Source organism: Mirounga leonina, unplaced genomic scaffold, assembly GCF_011800145.1.
Source record: "Mirounga leonina isolate KUSES-001 unplaced genomic scaffold, KU_Mleo_1.0 Mir_151, whole genome shotgun sequence".
Lineage (NCBI taxonomy): Eukaryota > Metazoa > Chordata > Mammalia > Carnivora > Phocidae > Mirounga > Mirounga leonina.
This window is the reverse complement of record NW_023270377.1, coordinates 76,564,630-76,587,293: the sequence shown is the minus strand read 5'-3', so window position 1 is coordinate 76,587,293 and position 22,664 is coordinate 76,564,630. Positions and strand designations below refer to the sequence as shown.

Genomic DNA, 22,664 nt, shown 5'->3' with positions numbered 1-22,664 from the left:
CGGGGCGCCTGGGTGGCTCAGTTGGTTAAGCGACTGCCTTCGGCTCAGGTCATGATCCTGGAGTCCCTGGATCGAGCCCCGCATCGGGCTCCCTGCTCGGCAGGGAGCCTGCTTCTCCCTCTGACCCTCCCCCCTCTCATGTACTCTCTCGCTCTCATTCTCTCTGTCTCAAATAAATAAATAAAATCTTTAAAAAATAAAAAAAATAAAAATAAAAATCATTTTCAGAACAGAAGTGTTAGTATAAAAAATTAGGCCACAGGAGTGTCTGGGTGGCTCAGTCAGTTAAGCATCAGACTCTTGATTTAGGCTCAGGTCATGATCTCAGGGTCGTGAGATGGAGCCGCACATCTGGCTCCAAGCCCAGCATGGAGTGTACTTGAAATTCTCTCTCTCCCTCTGCCCCTCCCCTCCAGTGCTCTCTCGCTCTCCAAAAAAAAAAAAAAAAATTAGACCACAGATTCCACAGCTCAAATGCACTTGGGAATCAAGTAAAGTTTTGATATTCAGGAGTGCATGCAGATAAATATGCCTGGGACTACTTTGCTAGGCTGATTACAGCACTGTGCTAAGTATATCATGGGCTTGGTCCCTGTAAGGGACAGTTAGCTTTAGTTTGTCCCAGAGACCCAGATTATAAGCCATGTCTGGGCAACCATTTTAGTAGGGGTAGTAAGGAGCATTATGGACTAAGAGCATTATGGACTTCATGGCATTGGGAATGAGAAGTTCTACAACTTCATCTCAATTACTATTATTATAAAAAGAAAAGTCAATTTATTCTCATGAAATTCTGTGAAAATTTAGTGTATATAATTACAAAATTAACACAGCTCCCAAAAACTTACCTTAAATATGGAGTCTGTGCAGGCTGTGTTGTCACCGAGGAACTGACATTTGGAGGCAGAGATCTCAGTGGACCAATCTGATCTGGTCCTAGGCTGTAGCTTTGGGCAACAGTGACTTGGTGAATGCTTTGACCCATATAGTTTCCACCATGTGATTGAACTGGGTATGTCTATTAACCAAAGAGAAAAAGCTGACTCACTGATTTCCCAAACACCTATCTAACAATATATTTAATACTTTAAGAGACTTAAATAAAATTAAATGTTATAGTTCTTTGGGGAGCAATCTGGTTCTACCAATCCATCCACCCTAGTACAAAAAGTGGAGAGCTTCCAAATCACAGTGCCAAATCTTTGGAAATTTATGATTTACTTGATTGTTCTTTTATTTTGCAGGAGGTGGCATATTTTTAAGCAGCAGGCTGGAATCCATCCAGGTTGCCTATTACTCAGTAACATGTCTTGCTGCAAAGCCCCAGGAAACTACATACTCCCTTGAAGGGCAGCCCATCATCACTTCAAGTCACCAACCCAATGACAACCTTCTTCACCCCTATCCCAGGATGACTTATTCAACTCCTTCCTAAGAATGAAACTTGGGAGAATAAGAATAAATGGTATCAGGGCAGGGTGCAGACCTTCTCTGGCAATGTCTCCTTTATTTTCTGCCTTTACAACAAATAGGAAAAAAGTAAAGAAGATTTTTTGGTAAAGGAGATGTATCCTCAGGAAACAGCAAAATGGTCTAAGTTTCTTTGGATATTTTACATGCCCTAACTAATGTTCAGGGTAGTATCTCCTTTAAGAACAAGATCTACTATCTGCCTACCAATATAACAATGCAAACACTAAGTATCATACAGTAACTATCATCACTCCAGTTTTAAACAAATCTATTTGTAAAGCAAAGACCATGGAGGGGCACCTAGGTGGCTCAGTCGGTTAAGCATCTGCCTAGGTGGCTCAGTCAGGGTCCTGGGATTGAGGCTCATGTCAGGCTCCCTGGTCAGTGGGAAGCCTGCTTCTCCCTCTCCCTCTGCTGCTCCCCCTGCTTGTGTTCTCTCTCTGTCAAATTAAATAAATAAAATCTTAAAAAAAAAGACCATGGACATGAAAATTTAGCATGCTGAAGTGCCAAATCAACTTTAAGGTAGTTGCAATCATATCACCTCCTTGGCCAACATGTACCAACCCATTGACAACAGGCTGAGCCTGGGAATGGACCTCTTCTACAGTGCAGGGTTCCTGAGTAGACTTCACAGATTTAACTCATGGTGTGTTACTCCAACATTTTTAGGATGGAATTTTTTTTCTAATTAGAATAGGATCTTTGAATATTTTAAATGCTGTTATGCATGAATAGTATATATAGAAGTTATATGAAGAATCAGACAGAAAGCTAACTTTTTAGAAACCTGAATTATGCTTAGCAAAACAGATTATAAATAGTATGCAACTAAACACAAAAACCTGACATAGGAATGACAAATAGCCCTTTAGAGACACACAAAGAAGCAAATATAACAGTTCTATCATTCAATGGAGGAGACACTTCTATTTTATTCCACTTTCACAGTAGCCGCAAATAAACTCACTGAAAACAGAAGCAATACTAAATAAACCCCAGCTGTCTTTTGCACCCAGAAATCCTTTCTACCCTCATATGTAATGATTCTTTTCACCATTTTCCAAAAGTTCGGGACGTGGCATATTTGATAAATGCATCTTGTCTGATGTGACAGTTACCATAGAAACTCTTCTTTTTTACTTAACAATTATGTCGTGTCAAGTCATCTAGCTTATGCACCCACATTCTATCTTTTCTCCTTGGTGTCTCCTTCACACACTCCTTTACATATCAGTTCTCATAAATTAACATGAATTTTGTTCATCCAAATTCATTCTGAATTCAATTGCTAACTGGTTGAAATTTAAAAAAGGCTTTGGAATACTTGATAGTGATAAATGTAAGTATTCACTTCAGCAGGAAGCACAGAGAACGTGTAAAGTCCCGGGAAAAGAGGCTATTCATTAATGGCTTCTGGACCCTGAACTCACAGGCCTGCATCACATCCTTGTTGTGCTTGAATTCTTAACAATTTAAGTCACATCAAAGAAAAAATATATAGCATGATCTGAGGATAAAAGAAGTTCACTAACTAAAAAGCCTTTTACTAATCATGTAAGTCAAAGAAATCTTGACACATTTTTACTTGTGTTTTTAAGATTTTATTTATTTATTTATTTAACTGACAGAGAGAGAGAGAGAAGGAACACAAGCAGGGGAAGTGGGAGAGGGAGAAGCAGGCTTCCCGCCAAGCAGGGAGCCTGATGCGGGGCTTGATCCCAGGACCCTGGAATCATGACCTGAGCCGAAGGCAGTCCCTTAACCCACTGAGCCACCCAGGCGCCCCATTGACAGCAATTTTTAAAAGAAATGTTAAATCTTGCTTGTTGAGCAACAGGAACAGCATTGGTACCTCATCTAGAGGACTTTCAATAGGTCAGGCACTGTCCTAAATTAGAGGACTTGAACATTTTACTTAAAGGATTTATGCTTTATATTTACAAAAGCAAATGAAGAACCAGAACTCCCATCATCTATTTAATGGTCTCTTTGTTCATGTTAAAAATGAACTAAAATTATTTATGAAATAGCCATATCTAATTTGTCCTGGTGAATGCTAATTGTTTAGCCCATATTTGGACCAACAAAGATGAATTTTATGATTTTATTCATGGACCATAGAAATTTTAATACTAAGCTTTAAAACATTTTTTTGAATTTAAAACTTTTTTCTAATTTTGAAAAATGTTCTCAAAAATATGCTCACCTGCACTGGAACCCCAGCTGATGAAGGTGGGTAATGTGCTGGAGGATGGAGCTTTGAATAGACTGGATATACTGGTGCTTCATTCACCAACTTGTTATATAGTTCCAGGGCTTCCAAGACTTTTACATTCAATTCAGACAATTCTGAATGCTTCCTGATAGAGAAGAAAAGCACTGTAATATTCTTCAATGCTTTTAAGCATGCATTTAGGAGCATAAATTACTTTTTAAATTTAGCACATTTCCTATTCATATTTTAAAAGGTTCTTTATATACAATGAAAGAATATTTACCATGGGAAAATGGGAGGAGGAATTCCTTAATTCTCATAATAACTAGGCTGATAGGACTTCATAATATTAGGGAAAGTCCCTTCCACACCTCATAAAAATTCAGTCAGTTCGTAATTTTGGTGCTAGGACAATTCTGTTTCACATGTTACAGGCTTCTGTTGAAAACTCAAATACAAAGCAAAATAATTTCTCAATTTTGGAAGAGCCCAAGCCTTAATTAAAATCTAAGTAGAAGAAAGTACTCAGGCAAGGTCAGGAGCCTGCTTTGAAGCACGATATGACTGAAATAAAAACACACTCATAAACAAAATCATACTTTTTCATTTGCTTATGTACATTAAAGAATCAAATGAAAAAAATCTTAATAATTATCCTAGAAAATGCAAATAAAAACAATTAAAACATAAACTAGTCCCTATTGTTCTTGTTTGTTGGTTTCTTTTGAGAAGGTGAGTGAAATCAGATACTTTGTTGTATAAATAACAAATCCAAGTAAGAGCATTTTTCAAATTTGCCCAAGGAACTCCAGAGCAAATCCTTCTGACTTCGTACAATTTTGTCTATTCCCCTGGGGAGTAATAAAGAACTCCCATTGCAACTGACAAGTTCATACCAGTTAAGTGTCCACTTCATGTGGCACCCACGGCCTGTTTATTAAATGTAGCTCTTTTTACATACACACAGAGAGGCTCAAAAGATAAGCAACAGAGGCCGACGACCAGACACAGGACTACCAAATAAATGACCTGGACTGAATCCTATCAAGACTTGTCACCTTTCCTCTATAATGTTTCCTTTATAATATTATGTCTGAAACAAACAAAAAGGTGCTATTTCCTCTCTTGCATGTGTGACTATATAAAGCAGGTCAAACTCTATTTTCAGAGTATCATTTATAAACCACAGAGAAAGCTTCAGAAATTAGTGTCCATGCTAACAAAGGTGTGACTAAGAAATGACCATAGGCATTTGGTCCACATAACCCAGTATACTGATGAAACACCAGAACACAGAAATCACCTTCAAAGATTCGAGACATTACCCCAAAACAATTAAAAAATTTTTACTGAACTGTGCCCAAACACAATACTAGCACAAAGAAAATGGAGCAGAAGGTGTAGTTTTCTCCTTCAAAGAGACTTCAATCTATTAGGTAGACAAAGCTAAGCACATGGAAAACAGCAAGCAATATAAGATGGCATATAATTGAATCCAAATTTATATGAAATAGGTAAGGAACAGAAGAGTTTAGAAAAGTAGACTAGTTTGGGTGGTGGTAGACTGAAAAGGCTCTATGGAGAAGCTGGGACTTAAACTGGCACCTGAGGAAGGATGGATAGGCCCAAGCAAAAAAGGAAGACTAAGTCAGGTCAGTAGGACAGTGTGAATTAAGACAGGCAAAAGGAATGAGAAGGGTACACAATGGAAGAATGAAAAGGGCAATTTCATCAAGGTGGTAGAAAACGATTTTTGGAGGGCAGGAGGAAATAAGATTAGAATAGTCTGGAACAGGGGCTCAATCGGTCAAGCATCTTACTCTTGATGTCGGCTCAGGTCATGATCTCAGGATAGTGAGATCCAGCCCTGCCACTATCTAAAAAAAAAAGAAGAAAAATCTGAAACATTGTTAAGTTCAGACCATGGATCTCTCTTCAATACATCTATCTAAACTTTCTTGGAGTCTATTACATGTTTGCCCAATATAATTTCTTAGTGTGATAAATGCTAAAAAATCTCATTCCAAACAATGACGATAGAAAATAAATGTAAATTTTTTTTTCTGACAGCAAAGTTGTTTTTCTTATTAGGAAAAACAAATCGATAATGACCCATTCAAGGGAAAAAATGGTATTTTATTCATTTCGGAATGCTTGACAAGGAATAAATAGTCAATAAAAATTTGTTGAAGAACAGCAAGCATTTTCCAGAATAGGAGCTGCATCTGTAGTCAGTAGCCATGGAACAGAAAATGCCAGCTGGCCTACTCAGAAACTGAAATTGAAGAACTAACAGGTGAGCTGTGACTCAAAAAATTAACTCGTATCAGAAACGGTCACTCTGATTTTTAACTGTGCTAGACCTGTTTCTTTGAAGATATTCTTTTTATCAACAAAAATAAGATTATACTGTCATATCCTCTTTTTCATGACATAGTATAGTATCTTTCCATGTCAATAGATATTTATCATTGACAATGCTTTTTACTGTAGAATGTATAGAAGTGTAATTTTATCTTAAAAATCAATCTCACACTGAAAGGCATTTTAGTTACTTCCAATTTTGTTGTTATAAATAATACTGTGAAGAATACTCAAAGAAGTAAATCTTTGCATATATCCTTATATATTTAGTATGGGCCTGAATTTGCTGGGTTAAAGGATACGGACTATTTTTAAGATCCAGAAAGGTTTATAATAATTGTACTCCTAGCCACACTCCTAAGGTAATACTGATGTTTTCTTTCTAATCATTTCCAGTTTGATTATTCACTGACCCATCAATATCCTTGCACTGAAACCACAGTAAATGTGTATGTAGATATTTAATGCTTTCTCCAAAATAAGAATATGAAACTACATTTCATTTCATTAATTTCTGAAAGGGATTTGTTTTTCACTTCTGTAGAAAATATAAAGGATTTATAAAAAAACATCTTATGGAAAAAGATTATAATCTTCGGTGACTAGAAAAAATCTTGCTGCTACTACTCTTCTCTGGCAAAGGCAGATACGAAGTAAAGTAATTCCTGTTCTTCTTGTGCGGGTTTTGTTTGTTTTTTTTTTAAGATTTTATTTGACAGAAAGAGCATGAGAGAGAGAGAGAACAAGCAGGGGGGACAGCAGAAGGAGAAGCAGGCTTCCCGCTGAGCAGGGAGCCTGATTCGGGGCTCAATCTCAGGACCCCGGGATCATGACCTGAGCCCAACGCATTTCACTTAACTGACTGAGCTGCCCAGGTGCCCCATCTTCTTGTGAGGTTTGATACAGTAGTTCAATAAATAGAATCTAGAAAGGGATGATGATGGAACACAAAAGCCTTATCCTTGTCTTCCATTCACTACGGCTTCTCCCTGTAACTTCAAACAGGAAGCTGAAGAAGCAGAAAAGTCAGAAATAAATGTAAAGCTCAAAATGCTGAGTCTATCCTTCAGTGCTGCTGCTGTTTCTAAGGAAGAGTAAGACTATGTGGGATAAGGAAATTAAAAACACAAGAGAAATACAGAAATACAAGGAAGAAAAATGAGGGGAGTATGTGTATTGGATTTAGCTTTACAAACACAAGGGAAATCTTTTTTTCTTTTTTTTTTTTCCCCTAAAGATTTTATTCATCCACTTGACAGAGAGGGAACACAAGCAAGGGGAGTGGGAGAGGGAGAAGCAGGTTTCCCGCGGAGCAGGGAGCCCAATGCAGGGCTTGATCCTAGGACCCTGGGATCATGACCTGAGCCAAAGGCAGACGCTTAACGAATGAGTCACCCAGGAGCCCCAACACAAGGGAAATTTCATTTGAAAGTTTTACAAATATTACTTCTCATCACATAACAAGACCCCAGTTTTCATTCTGTGCTCTATTCAGCTTTATTCCTCATTACTCATTATCCCTCAGTTCCAGCCCAAGTAAGAAAATGAAGACTGGTACCGTAATAGCAAGAGCCCATGATTCTAGGTATACTATACTGCCATAGGGGAAAAAATGCTACCAAAATAAAAAGTACCAGCTTGCTATTTGTTTGTAAGAGTTTTGGAAACTGAGAGACAATTTCAACAGATTGAACAGTTCCACAAAACTTCTTAAAGTTCTGCCAAAAAACAAGTAATCCATAAGAAAACTATACTTGTTGGGGTGCCTAGGTGGCTTAAGCATCTGACTCTTGGTTTCAGCTCAAGTCATGATCTTGCTGTCCCAAGACTGAGCCCCACATCAGGCTCTGTGCTCAGTGCAGAGTCTGCTTCGATTCTCTCTCCCTCTCTCTCCAGCTCATGTGCTCTGTCTCAAACAAATAAATAAAATCTTTAAAAAAACAAAGAAAGAAAGAAAACTATACTTGCTATTCCCTGCACAAAGAATCTCACCTATCAATCTCTTCAAGTTTTTCATCTATCATTGGGCCCATCTGTTGGCAGATATCTGTAAATACAAAAATAATTTTGAACCTTGAAACTTAAACCAGTTCAAATCAATTTCGACAATTTTTAACAATGGAGCACACCGATATACAACACCATGCATAATACAAAGAAAATGAGGTGTATGTTAGAGAAAGGACTATAAAAGACCTAATTTTAATACTATTCAGCACCAATATTAATATCTGTGACCAAAGGCAAAATCAAAATCAAAAGAGAAATCTGACCATGTTCTCTGAAGTACTAAGTTTACGACTGTGAATCTGGAGCTATCGCAAAACCTAGAAAACTATTATTAGCTAAGTAAATGAACTTGAGTCACAGTATATAAAATATATAATTGTGTACAGATTACATACGAGCATTTTCCAAGGACCTAAGCCATTTTAAAATTAAATATTTTGTGTTATTTCCAAATGTAAACACTGATAAAATGAATAGTGTAGTATCCTATATTCATAACCAGTTTCTTCTATAAAAAGATTTAAGATTTATCCATTTATCAGAGATTTTTCTCCCAAAGGATTAAAAAAAGGCAAAAAAACATTTGTTTCAAATTTCTTGGGGATTGAAAGGACATATCAGCATGCATCAAATGACTACATTACAAAGTTAACACCGATCATATATAATTTTGCCCTTTAAAATCATGATACAAGAGAATTATAAGAAAAATAAGAATTTCTAACACTTTGACTCAATTAATTTAATATGCTCTTATTCTTAATTCTGTCCTTTTTTGGATTGCAACTCTCTTCAGCCAGTATCACTAGTGGGCTTACAGAAAAATAAAGACTTCCTTCTTGAACATGATAGGCAGATTTATAACATCTTCCAAGTTATGTGTTTACTATTTTATTACACTAGTCTGTTTCCCACCAGAGATCTCTAATTTCTAAAAGCAAACACAAGGCAGAAAGACATTTAAGACATTAGCTAAAATATTAAATGACATTAAAGTAATCTCTAAGGCTCACTAAGTACCTTCTAAATCCAAGAGGTCTTGGGAGTCTGGTTTTGAATCTGTTGGATCTATACTCTGGAGTACCTGCAGGGCTCTATCCATCTTATCCTAAAAAAGTATAAGGACACTTAGAAACTCAAAAGCTTTCATTTCAATGACCATAAAAATTACTCTTTCCAAGCATTCTCAAGGATAATAGATTTTTAAAGTATTGATAGTTTAACTATTAAACAAAAGAAAAACTCTACCTCATCTATATAAACAGGCTCAGGCTCTGATTTCTTAATTTCCTCCTCCTCCTCATCAATTACATTCAATTTGTCCACAGCTGCTATGGAAACAAAGTAAACTTTAAGTTCCTCAGCATTTACTTTGGTATTTTAGTCACTAATATGTAAATAGCCTGTGATTATCCATAAGAAAAAAAAGGAAACCCTTTAGTCATCACATTTCATAATTAATATACGTTATTACATATGTTCATTCATTCATACCACAAACATTTATTAGCCCTTACTATGTGCCAGGCATTGGAAATACATCAGTGAATAAAACAGCAAGAATCTCTGCCTTGATGGAACTTACCTTCTAGTGGAACAAGTGAGCAATATTAATGGGAACTGTTATTCTAGGCATTTTCTGAAAAACTGAGTGTTACCACTAGGGTGAATATATAAGACAGTAGAGTGTAATCTGAACAGCTAAATTCAGAGTTAAATATATGAGCTCCTTCTACACTTTCCTTGCTATAAAAATGTATTTCCCAAGGGGCGCCTGGGTGGCTCATTCGTAAAGCATCTACCTGCGCCTCAGGTCATGATCCCGGGCTCCTGGGATCCAGCCCCGCATCGGGCTCCCTGCTCAGCAGGAAGCCTGCTTCTCCCTCTCCCACTTCCCCTGTTTGTGTTCCCTCTCTCACTGTGTCTCTCTCTGTCAAATAAATAAATAAAAAATCTTAAAAAAAAATGTATTTCCCAAATGAACAAAAAAATACTCGATTTCATCTTCAAAATGAAAAAAAAAATACTCAATTTCAACCTAACTTTGATTAATAGTTTTAAAGCAACAGAAAACAAAAAAACCCCCACCTTTCATAAAGAAAAGGTTGAAAAATAATTTATAAATGTACATATCCAGAAAACAATTTAATGTTCACTGGCGTGTTGCTGTAATGTACTATATTTTAATAAAGTAAATTTTGATAAAAAATAAAATTATAATAAAAATCTACCTTGCCTCTAATCCAAAAATCTGTTTGCTCTCCAGGCCACGTGAGAGCCTTCAATGAAGACATCGTGTTCTGTCTGAAAAGTACTTAAGGTTTCCAATAAAATGTATACCCCTCAGGAAAAAAAAAAATCTCTATAACCAAAGGATTTTTAAGTCCCAACAGTTAGCCACTTACTTCAAATATTTGCCTAACTTTCAGACAGGTCCTAAGGAGCAGAGCTCAACATAACATGAGGATATACTGAAAAGCCAGAATAGTTTTTACTTTTAAAACCACAGCTCAGGGGGCGCCTGGGTAGCTCAGATGGATAAGCGTCTGCCTTCGGCTCAGGTCATGATCCCAGGGTTCTGGGATCGAGCCCCGCATCGAGCTCCCTGCTTGGCGGGGAGCCTGCTTCTCCCTCTCCCTCTACTGTTCCCCCTGCTTGTGCTCTCTCACTCTCTCTATCAAATATATAAATAAAATCTTTAAAAAAAATAAAAAATAAAAAAAATAAAATAAAACCACAGCTCAGGTGCTCTAGCCTACCCCAAGGGGTAATTTCTATAAAGGATCCCCTGAGCATGGTCTTACGAAGTTATTAAAAACAGCGTCTCCTTGGGGCGCCTGGGTGGCTCAGATGGTTAAGCGTCTGCCTTCGGCTCAGGTCATGATCCTGGAGTCCCGGGATCGAGTCCCGCATCGGGCTCCCTGCTCGGCAGGGAGTCTGCTTCTCCTCCCTCTGACCCTCCTCCCTCTCCTGCTCTCTGTCTCTCGTTCTCTCTCTCTCAAATAAATAAATAAAATCTTTAAAAAAAAAACAACAAAAAAAACAGCGTCTCCAACTTTCACAATACTTAGAGCGTCAGACTAGAGGAATAAAAAGTATAAATACTGGCAAAGTACTCAGTCTTTAAATGAGTCTTAAAGTCTCTCAAGTTTACTTTAACTGAATGCCTCAGTCCACCCATACAAAGATGATGTTCCCCACAATGCACAAAGCTTTCACAATTTAAGTTTTTTCTCTAACACCGATAATACAAACTAGCACTGACATGTTCTGCAGTGAGTCAGTATAAGTACATCTAAGAGCAGACTGGCTGACTTTAGAATCATGGCTCTATCACCTACTAGCCACATAAACCCTCAGCCTCAGTTTCCTTATCTGTAAAATGGGGTTAACAGAAGAACCTATCTCAAGAGTTATGAGGATTAAATGAAATAGTGCAAGCCAATGACTTTGCAAAATACCTAATAAATGAATACTCAAACACCAGTGAACTGTATTATTTCCGATCATGAGCATCATTAGTAATACTATTAGCTGTTCTTTACACTCAGCAACCCCCACCTTTCTGCCTGCATAACAAATGGAAGCTTTCTCTGCATGGTTGACAGCAGAAGATCTGAAGCAGGAACCCACTGTCTTAATTATACTGTTTTATTATTGCTTCAAGTTCCCTAGGATCAAATCAAGGTGAGGAAAAATTTAAAATTTAGGAGTACTCCTAACCCTTGTAATCACATTTGGCACTTGTCAACCAGCCCCCACCCCGCCACCTACTCCCTTTGATACTGTGGTTCAGTGATGAATAAAACCAATATTCTTTATACTGAAGATTCAAACTGCCTCTTAAACCATAATTAGGTTGAATTAAATATCTACATGGTCATCACAGATTGTTTTATGCCTTATATGGAATTATGCACATTAATTCTCAGAGTTTAAAATAAAATCATAAAAAAATTAGTTCTTGGAATTGACTTGGAATAAGTTAACCCTTTAATTTGGTAAGAAATTAAACTGTACTGTCTATAAATAATTTAAAACAGAGTAAAATGCCAATCTACTTTATATTCAAAATTGAACCAGGGCACCTGGCTGGCTCAGTCAGTAGAGCATGTGACTCTTGATCTCAGGGTCATTAGTTCGAGCCCCATGTTGGGCATAGAAATTACTTAAAAAAACAACCATAAAACTCAAGTGTAAAAAACTTTAATAGATTTAATCTTCCCTAAAATTTAACTTACCTGACTCAGACTCTATGTTTAAATTAGTTGTTACAAAATTAGATGGGAAGAGTCCTATTCCTCTGTGATTTTCTCCTTTCCACCAATTGGCATCACTGAAAATACAGTACAAAAATGTCATTTGTTCTTCTACATTTCAAGTACATTAGCAGCAAGAGGAATTAAAATAAAAATTAAATTTAGCCTACTCTGAAAATACTAGTTCATATCCAACTATATTTAAAAGTAGTTCTTAATAAAAGATACAGAAAAGCACAAGTAAAGCAAACATCCACATTCCCATATTTAAATTTAGAACGAATTAACAAGTCATAGCTGATTTTGGGCTTTAAAAAAAAATTATCAACAACCCCAAGTCCCAACCCCACATCCAACCTACCAAACCATTACCTAAAGCTGGTATGTAGCCTTCCTATGAGTGTATTTTCATTTGTTTACATACACCTATGGCAAAGTTTATATATATATATATATATATATATATATATATATTAATCATTATAGATTTTTACATTTTATATGTTAATATTTTCATATCTTGTTTATCCCTTTTTTTTTTAAAGATTTTATTTATTTATTTGACGGAGAGAGACACAGCAAGAGAGGGAACACAAGCAGGAGGAGTGGGAGAGGGAGAAGCAGGATTCCTGTGGAGCAAGGAGCCCAATGTGGGGCTCGATCCCAGGACCCTGGGAGCATGACCTGAGCCGAAGGCAGCCACTTTACCAACTGAGCCACCCAGGCGCCCCTTGTTTATCCCTTTTAAAGACCCATCATCCGAATACAGCATATTTGATTTATCCATCCCCATACAGATGGACACTTAAATATTTCCAGTCTTTCACTTTATAAAGACTGGTGTAATGATTATTCTAGATTCTAGGGCACACAAGCAACAATACTTGAGGTTACTCACAGATGTGGACTTGCTGGGCCTCAGGATAAAAACATTTTCCATTTTACCAAATACTGCCAAATAGTCTTCTTAAGTGCTTATGGCAATGCACCATCTTCCTTCCCTCAGCAGCATGTGAGAATGTCATTTTCCCTCATGCTTGTTAACTGTCCAAGCAACACTTGATATCAGACAGGAGAGAGATCATATCTCAAGGCTATGCTCATTTGCACTTCCTGAGCATCCACATGTTTTGCCGGTCATTCAGACTGCCTCTTCTATGAACTGCTTGTTCATGTTTTCTGTCCACTTTTCTTTTCCACTGGGCTATTTATCTCTTTTCATGGATCTGTAGTTCTTTATATATTCTGGATAGCAACTGTTTGAATTATGCAAATACTTTCTCTCAAACTGTCACTTGTCTTTTAACGTATGTTCATAGTTTCTTTTACTGCATGGTGTTTTTTGTTCCATGTAATCAAATTTTAGCATTCTTTTATGGTTTATAGTTGTTTTTTTTTTTAAGATTTTATTTATTTATTTGACAGAGAGAGAGACAGAGAGGGCAGGAACACAAGCAGGGGGAGTGGGAGAGGGAGAAGCAGGCTTTGTGCAGAGCAGGGAGCCTGATGTGGGACTCGATCCCAGGACCCTGAGATCATGACCTGAGCCGAAGGCAGACGCTTAATGATGGAGCCACCCAGGTGCCCGGTTTATAGTTTTCTTAAAAGAAATCTTTCTTGGGTCCCTTCGGCTCAGGTCATGATCTCAGGGTCCTGGGATCGAGTCCCACATCGGGCTCCCCACTCGGCAGGAAGCCTGCTTCTCCCTCTCCCACTCCCCCTGCTTGTGTTCCTGCCCTCTCTGTCTCTCTGTCAAATAAATAAATAAAATCTTTAAAAAAAAAAAAAGAAATCTTTCTCTATCCCTAAACTCCCAAATCTGTTTTCTAATATACTTAATAGTTTTAGGTTTTCTTTCTTATCTCTCCCCCATGTTTAAGTCTTCTTTTTTTCTTAAAGATTCATTTATTTTAGAGACAGAGAGTGCATGTGTGTGCAAGCATGGGGAGGGGCAAAGGGAGAGGGAAAGAGAATCTCAAGCAGACTCTGCATTGAGCGTGGAGCCTGACACACAGAGCTCGATCCCACAATCCTTAGATCATGACCTAAGCAGAAACCAAGAGTTGGAGGCTTAATCGACTGAGCCACCCAGGCACCCCACCCCATGTTTTTTAATTCATTTGGAATGAAACCATATGTACTACGTGAAACTGAATCAAAGTTTTATTTGTACTATATAAAGAGCCATTCATCCCGGCAAAAATTTATTGAATAGCACATCGTTTTTTCTACTGATTTAGGATATCCTATCTTTCAAACAGCAGGCTGCTATCTGTTCATGGGCAGATGGATCTGGATTCCATTCTGTTGAACTATCTATATACTTATTTACTACAGCTTATTAATAGGCCTTGATACTTGGCAGGGAAAGTACCTTCTCTTGAATACTTTCATATCTCCATATTAATGTTAAAATTAAAACGTTTTCAAGGTCTCTGAAAATAAGTCCTATTGGGATTTTAATTAGAAATGCACTGAATTTATGCATTAATATGGGAAAAATGAAATCTTTACAACATTAAAGTTTTCTTTACCATGAATATGGTATCTCTCTCCATTTATATTTAATATATTTGAGGGGCGCCTGGGTGGTGCATTCAGTTGAGCATCTGACTCTTGGTTTCAGCTCAGGTCATGATCTCAGGGTCCTGGGATCCAGTCCCGTAATGGGCTCCACACTCAGCACAGAGTCGGCTTGGAGTTCTCTCTCCCTTTCTCTCTGCCCGTCCCGCTCGTGCTGTCTCTCAAATAAATAAATCTTAAAAAAATAAACATACTATATATACTTATATTTCTTTATATCTTTCAAATAATTCTGTAACTTTCTCCATAAAGTCCTCACATATCTTTATTAGATTTATCCCTAGATCATTTATAATTATTACTAAGGAGAATGGCAATTTTTTTCTATTACATTTTCTAAAGAGCTGTGATTAAAGTACCCACTGATTTTTGTATGTTGAGCTTGTATCCAACAACCCTGATGAACTCTTACCAATTTTAATAGTTTGTCCATTGAGTCCCTTGGATCTTCTATATGGATAATCATAGAATCTAGAAATGATAATTTTGTCTATTCCTTTCCAAAAATTTGACTTATTGAATAGACATTCCTAAAAATGAAACTTCAGGATGAATTAACTCCTAGGACTCTGAAACATCATTTCATTTAAAAAGTACCACAAAGATGTGAGCTATATATCACCCAAATTCTTAAAACCAGAAAATAATTGACGTATTGACAATTCTTATGTCTGCAGATATCTATATAAAATGAGAAATTCTCTTACATGCTTTTTTAAATTAAACATTCCATTTTAAAAAGGACAGCTGAACTCAGAGGAATTTTTATATAAAACCAGAAAACCCAACCTGTGAAATGGACATGTGGGTTTTATTTGAACCTATCAACAATTTTATCTGTAGCCTTCTCCAGTGGTCCTACTAATGTAAGATTATTTCCCTCCCAACCAGTACTACAAACTCCCTGATAAAGCATAAAAGTAGGCAAAACAACCAAATGCCATGTCAAAGCATGATGACTCCTTCCTAGCCCTAATCCAGCTCTATCTACATTCTCTCCATGGACAATCTTTTGATTCTTTGGAATGTTAATGACACAAAGTACTGTTCAATTTTAAATTTCTAAATTAAGGCAATTCAGCACTATAATTTTACATAAATTGTTTGATAATTAAATGCAGCATTTATATTTAGAGCTTTTTATATTAAGAAAAAGAATAAATCACAGCTGAAGTGAGTGAAAAGTGATAAAGACAGAAACTTTACTATCAATTAACTGATTATACAGCTAACACTTATGAAAGCCTACCAAAGAGGGGCCAAGTGACATCAGGTTAAACACTGAAGTTACAAAGCTAATGGAAACAGTTTCTGCCCTCAAGAATGAAAATCTAGTGCGGTATTTTTCAACCCTCCTGTACCAACTAAGAACATGTTACCTTGCTTTACCTTGTGGGATTTGTTTTCTCCTTCCCCCTTCCTCCCACCCAAGGAAGTGCTGACCCTCTTCAGAATCATATAGCCGGAGAGACATATGTAGAGATGTGACTGCAGTACAGTACGAGCAATGCTATTATGTGCAGGGAGCTATAGCAGCACAGAGAAAGAACTTCTAACTATTGGAAACTAACGACAGAGAGTAAAGGCTGCTCAGAAGACGTGAAATCTGCATGGGTTTTGGATTAAACTGGCATTTGCTAGGAAGAAAAGGAAATTAGGGCTATGGAAATATAAATGACATCTGCTCTGCTGCCATTAAAATAAATGAAAACCTGAGTCTCTCTTTTAGGCTACTGACTTCTCAAATAAAACAACTTATTTGCTGACTTTTGTTTTTTTAAGATTTATTTATTTATTTGAGAGAGAGAGGGAGATTCCTCAAGAGAATCCCAAGCAGACTCCCCACTAAGTGGGGAGTATGACGTGGAGCTCAATACCACAAACCATGAGATCATGACCTGAGCTGAAATCACAAGCCAGACACTTAACTGAATGAGCCACCCAGGGGTCCCTTTGCTGACTTTTGTAATGACAGTGGCTCAAGATTAACTGATGCCTTTTTTATGGATATGATAATCATGTGAAAAACCACAAACATACAAATAATAAACCTGGAAATCTTGGTAATCTTGTGGGGAGGTTGTTTCCTTAAAATACCTTTTTAATTTAGGGAGCCAATCCTACTTGATTATTTGAAAGAGTACATAAAGAACAAACAAGGAGTGGTGAGATAAAGCTAAAAATGTAGAAAGTGAAAAGGTGGTTTTGTTTTTTCTTTTTTTGGTATATTCTGTTAATAAGAAATGTGTGCCTTTTCTATTAGTTCTGTGTTTCTTAAGCTGAGGTCCAAGAATGATGTATCTTCAAGGCACTTCAAATTCTACATATGAAAATTTTAATTTTATGCTTTCATTTCCACAGCAATATAAAAACAATGAATACAGTCATATTCTGGATCACCTAGATGATCTCTTTAACTGAAGACTGCCATTTAACTTTAGGACCCAAGTTTGCATTTGTGCTTAAAAATCTTGCCAGTGATAATCTATCACCCAGAATGACAACATTTAACCTACAGGTATTAATGAGCATATCTATAGAACTTTAAGATTGGGGTATCCTATCATTAAAATGACAGCAATCAATCTACATATTCCATCATATTCATGTTGAATCCTCCTAGAAGTTATAAAGAAAAAAGTTCTCTTTTGCAGTGTTAAGTCTCAACTGAAAATACTTTTATATGAGTCTAAGTTGTTAAATGACTTTGTGCTTAAACATGTGTGGAAAGACACATGCAGCACAGCAACATAACCCTTTACTCACTGCAAGCCTGTAGACTGCAGTAAGAGTATAGTGCCACGTGAACATCAATGATGTCAAGGGATACATTCGGTACTCACAACAGGTACAAAAGAAAAAGTCAGAGATTTGAGTTATCAAAACACAGGGTGGTACAGGGCTGCTGAAGGTAAGTGATAAAGTACCTGTGCCATTAATCAGTACTCTACTTACTTACTTGTAAGTAGCAATTTAGTTTATTTTTTTAAAGACTTATTTATTTTAGAGACAGCGGGGAGTGGGGGAATGCGCAAGGGAGTGTGCATGAGTGGGAGGGGTAGGGGGAGAGGAAGAGAGAATCTGAAGCAGACTCCACAATGAGCACAGAGCCTGACTTGGGGCTGGAACTCATGACCCTAGGATCACAACCGGAGCCGAAATCAAGAATCAGTTGCTCAACCAACTGCACCACCCAGGAGGCTCCAAACAGCAATTTATTTTAGAATATTTTCTCACTACATAAAACACTCAAAATTTGTATCTTAGAGCAAAAACTACTCATATTGTAGTTTAGTCTCTATTCACTTCACAAATTCAATTTTCTAGTTGTATAGGAGTACCTGAAGTATAAGCCTAAGTTCTTTTGTGAATATTCTAACTAAAACTACACTAAGAAGCCTGACATTTCAGACTCTGTGTTCAGTCTACTGAACTACTTCTGCACCTTAATATTTATTTACTCTCATTCAGGGATGTGTTCCACTCCGAATGATTATTAAAAAAAAAAAAATTTAAAGAAGAAAAATGATTACTTTCTTGACTGCCTAAGAGACCTTCTTTTTCTTATTCTCAATTTCTTGCAAAATTTTTCCTATCCCATCAAAACCAAAGTTCACCTGAAATGAACCCCCTGGTTAAGCCTTCTTTCCCAGATGCTGTACCTGGTACAAATCTGGTCGCTACTGGACCCCAACATTACCTCTTTCATGGCATTCACAATCTGTATTCCATACAAATATCTACAGAAATTTTAACTCTAGTTAGTCTAGATTTTAGAAGACAGAACTGTGTCCTCATTCATTTTTTATATAAACAGAGCCTATTACATAACATTTTCTTAGTAACTATTCACTGTGGGAAAGTAAAACCATTTTGTGTATCTACTCATTTAAAAACGCACTAGACTAATATATCCTTACTAAGTTATTTATAACAGATACCAAATGCATCTGCAATCTCTGTTCGCAGCAACAAGCTGTTAGGAGTCACCCTTGCTAAATTTCATCAACTTCTTTTAAAACCAAAGTAAAAAATAGAATTAGGCCCAATAGAGACAGATCTATCCTTTTTTTAAAAGTTGAAGTGTAGTTGGCATACAATATTATATTAGCCTCAGATATACAATAGATCTATTCTTTACTATAACTTTAAATGATAGAGAAATTGTGAGGAAGAGTAGAGTAGCAAGTTAAGAATTGGGGAAGAACTGAGTGTAGCTTTTGGTTGCTTTTATCAGATAATATAGCTGGGGCGCCTGGGTGGCTCAGTTGGTTAAGCATCCGACTCTTGGTTTCAGCTCAGGTCTTGATCCCCGGGGTTGTGAACTCAAGCCCACCATTGGACTTTGAGCTGGGCGTGGAGTCAGCTTGAGATTCTCTACCTACTCCCTTCCTCTCCCTCTCTCCCGCTCTTAAAAAAAAAAATTAAAAAAAAAAAAATAATAATATAGCTGTATTTCTTCCTAAAGGCTGTTATTTTTGCCAGTAATTTTGATATACACAACTCCCCAATGTAAATGTATTCAGATGATGACATATTTATGCTTCACAACTGTGATAAGCAACATTATTTAATACATCTTTTATCCAAGATATAAAAAATACTACCAAATTTAACAAAATAAGGAATTCACATCACCTAGTCTAACTTTTATTTTAGAAAAAAATTAAGGTATGAAAAGGCTCTATTATGATTTAAATACACCAAAGTCAAAGACCTGAATATCCAGGATTCTAAATAAAGAATATTATACTTAATAACTTCAAAATATTCCAGAAATAAAGATATAAAACTTACCTGTCATCCAAAACAATAATAATTTCACCATGTTTAAAGGTGAGTTCATTGTCCTCAACGGCTTCAAAATCATATAAAGCTCTCACTTTCCTTGCAACTTTATTATTTAACTGAATTTCTGCAGATGGATATAAGGATTTTGTTTCTGCATGCTGCTGCTTCTGTTCTTGCAATGATAATTCAATAGCTAATTTGAAAAATTGAAATGCAAGAAATGAAGAAGCCAGAATTAATTCTGATTTTTTTTAAAGTTTAATAATGTAATACTTAATAAGAATAAATGAAGTGAGTATTTTATTTGTCCAGTTAAATGCTAAATAGTTAACTTTCTTGGGACGTGGGAGGTCAGGGCAGAAAATCATGACTTTTTTTTTTTAAATAAAGTTTTTGCTCATTCCTTATTATCACAGTCTGTCATATACAGCAGCTATTATTTTTATAGCAAACAGATTGTGACATTATAATATGGGTAGCTTTCCATATAGGACAAGCCGTGAACATATTTCTGTGCTTGACTCATAACTTTGGCATTAAAGAAAAGGTGAAATGAAATCTCTTCAAAGGTAGGACATTAAATACATATTACTGACAAGGATTATGAATTAAATCAATATTGTATCATATCAATTGTTTTCCTTACTTTTCAGACCCTACTAGATTTGAGGTAAAATACTAAAAGTATACCCAGTTTGATTATAATTTTTATTTAAATAAATTGTTCTGGCAAGGATGTTTTAAGCAACACTAAATTATACATGCTTGAGCATTTACCTTTAGCTATGTCTTCATCTTCTTTGTTTTTGTTCGATGATGTACCATTCTTGGCAGCAGATGAGACAGTCTGTAAATGTATGAGTAAAATGAACACAGCCACCGTTTCAAAGAAAACACAAGCTCTATAATTACTTGCACATGTTAATTTTTTAAAAACTGATGAGTTTCTTTTAAAAGTGAAGTTCTTTGTAAAAATTTTAAGTAGCAGTTTTCAAATACTAAAACAAAACATCAGAATTTTCAAGAAAACATTATAAATTCACAAAGGGCACAAACTGGATTAGATTTTGCATCCATCTTAGTATCTGATACAGAACATGGCATACAGAAAGTACTTAAATACGAATCTCTCCTGATCGTACTTCCCTGATCTCAACTGTCCAAGGTCTCTTATTCAGTGAGGGGCATCAAGCTCCACAAGAAGCGGCAGCAAGAAGCCATGATAATTATTGAAGAGAGAGGGCGGACAGAGACAATGGGTGCAGTTCTAGGAATACACGTTAAGCTCTCATTTAGTATTCATTGTACTTGAATCTTGGTGCTTCTTCAGGCACAGTAGAGGACTTAGGAAGGTCATGTTTAAATTTAAAGGCACGCAAGACAGAGACGTCCAGGATTCTGAACCATCAACCAGTTCTTTAAACACAGGTTTTTGACATACGAAGACAGAGCAGAAAAATGCTTGCTTTCATTACTTGTAAGGTTTTTGTCCCCAAATCCTTAGTTCTGGTCAACTCTAAAGATTCTTTCTGTCTCTTTAGTCTACAGTCTAAATTAAAATAAAATATACATTTCTCGCCCTCTTAGTTTCTTTCCCTAGCCCGTATCCTAATATGAAGTGGAAGGCAAGAGGCACCGAAGCAAAACTCAAGATAGCGTTCTTCTCCCACACTTAAATAGCCCACTCTGTGACTCATTATCCCTACCTCCACCCCTGTCCTACTAAAGCTATTCCCTACCTCCTCAAATAAATTTCTAGTCTTATAGTTCCACTCATCTATATGTAAGCCATTCACTCCACGCAAATTCACTCTTCAACAAACAGGTCTTGAGGTTTCTCAATTCCATGAATTTGTTCGTAGCATTCCTTCCCCAATAGGACCTCCTCCCTCCTATCTATTGGAATACATTCCAGTCTAAAAATTCTACCTCTTTACCATCCCAGTCTGTAGTTACCTCTCTTCTGGCATCTAGTCTTTGTTACCCCTCCCTCATCCATATGTGTCACTTACAATTTAGTTATTTTTCCCACGTATATAGCTACCCTCCACATTTACTATAAATTTTTCTTTTTTCTTTTTTTTTTTTTTAGATTTTATTTATTTGCGAGAGAGAGAATGAGAGACAGAGAGCATGAGAGGGAGGAGGGTCAGAGGGAGAAGCAGACTCCCTGCCGAGCAGGGAGCCTGATGCGGGACTCGATCCCGGGACTCTGGGATCATGACCTGAGCCGAAGGCAGTTGCTTAACCAACTGAGCCACCCAGGCGCCCCTTGCTATAAATTTCTTAAACATAAGGGCTCCCTCATACATCTATGCCTTTTGCATGACTCTAGCCTTAAACAGATTATTTATCGCTGATTCACTTCTCAAAGTTCTGATATATAAAAGAAATTCCCTCAACAATTGAAACATCTACTAAATATAAGGCACTATCTCAGGCACCTGGAGAGGAGAGGTGGGAAGGGATGATTACGACAGACCTTGCCTAGTTTTTATATAAGATACATACCTTCAAAATAGTGTAAGGCCAACCACGGATCTAAATGAATCTCTTACCTGAGAACCTGCTGGAGGAAAGGTAATTCCTTCTTCCTTCATAGATTTAATAGTTGCAGATATTAGACTAAACTGAGGATCCTTCTGAAACTCTTCTGACCATTCCACCATTAAAGACTTAAGTTTTTCACATACTTTAGGATGAGCCTTTTAAAGGCAAGGCAAAGAAAGAAATAAAACTATGGTTAAAGTAAGTACTTGAATTATTTAACAGATTATCACCAAAATTCTCTTTAATTATACAAACATCAACAAAAGTCCACCAATCAATCCCTAGCCTCGATGAGTGCTTGATAAATGCCTGTTTTCGTTTTAAGATAGAGCTGTTTCTTGTAAAATTACCCTTTTAACATCAATTTCTAACTCTTACTATAATGACAACAGATCTTTTATACTCAGAGGTTATTT

At 36.7% G+C, this 22,664-nt stretch overlaps 1 protein-coding gene across 2 annotated transcripts in view; it reads right to left on the bottom strand.

The window, feature by feature from the left end:
* Positions 1-22,664, bottom strand: part of STAM2 (signal transducing adaptor molecule 2) — a 50,303-nt gene that overhangs the window by 3,548 nt on the left and 24,091 nt on the right. The window contains exons 5-13 of one of the 2 annotated variants that reach the window (XM_035008029.1): positions 22,257-22,403; positions 20,476-20,545; positions 19,705-19,891; positions 12,307-12,401; positions 9,314-9,396; positions 9,086-9,173; positions 8,048-8,102; positions 3,683-3,836; positions 849-1,018 (exon numbers count right to left, since the gene is read on the bottom strand). In XM_035008029.1, the coding sequence (XP_034863920.1) occupies positions 849-1,018; positions 3,683-3,836; positions 8,048-8,102; positions 9,086-9,173; positions 9,314-9,396; positions 12,307-12,401; positions 19,705-19,891; positions 20,476-20,545; positions 22,257-22,403 (1,049 nt within the window). The remainder of the gene's footprint in view (positions 1-848; positions 1,019-3,682; positions 3,837-8,047; positions 8,103-9,085; positions 9,174-9,313; positions 9,397-12,306; positions 12,402-19,704; positions 19,892-20,475; positions 20,546-22,256; positions 22,404-22,664) is intronic. The other variant, XM_035008030.1, reaches the window with a different exon arrangement.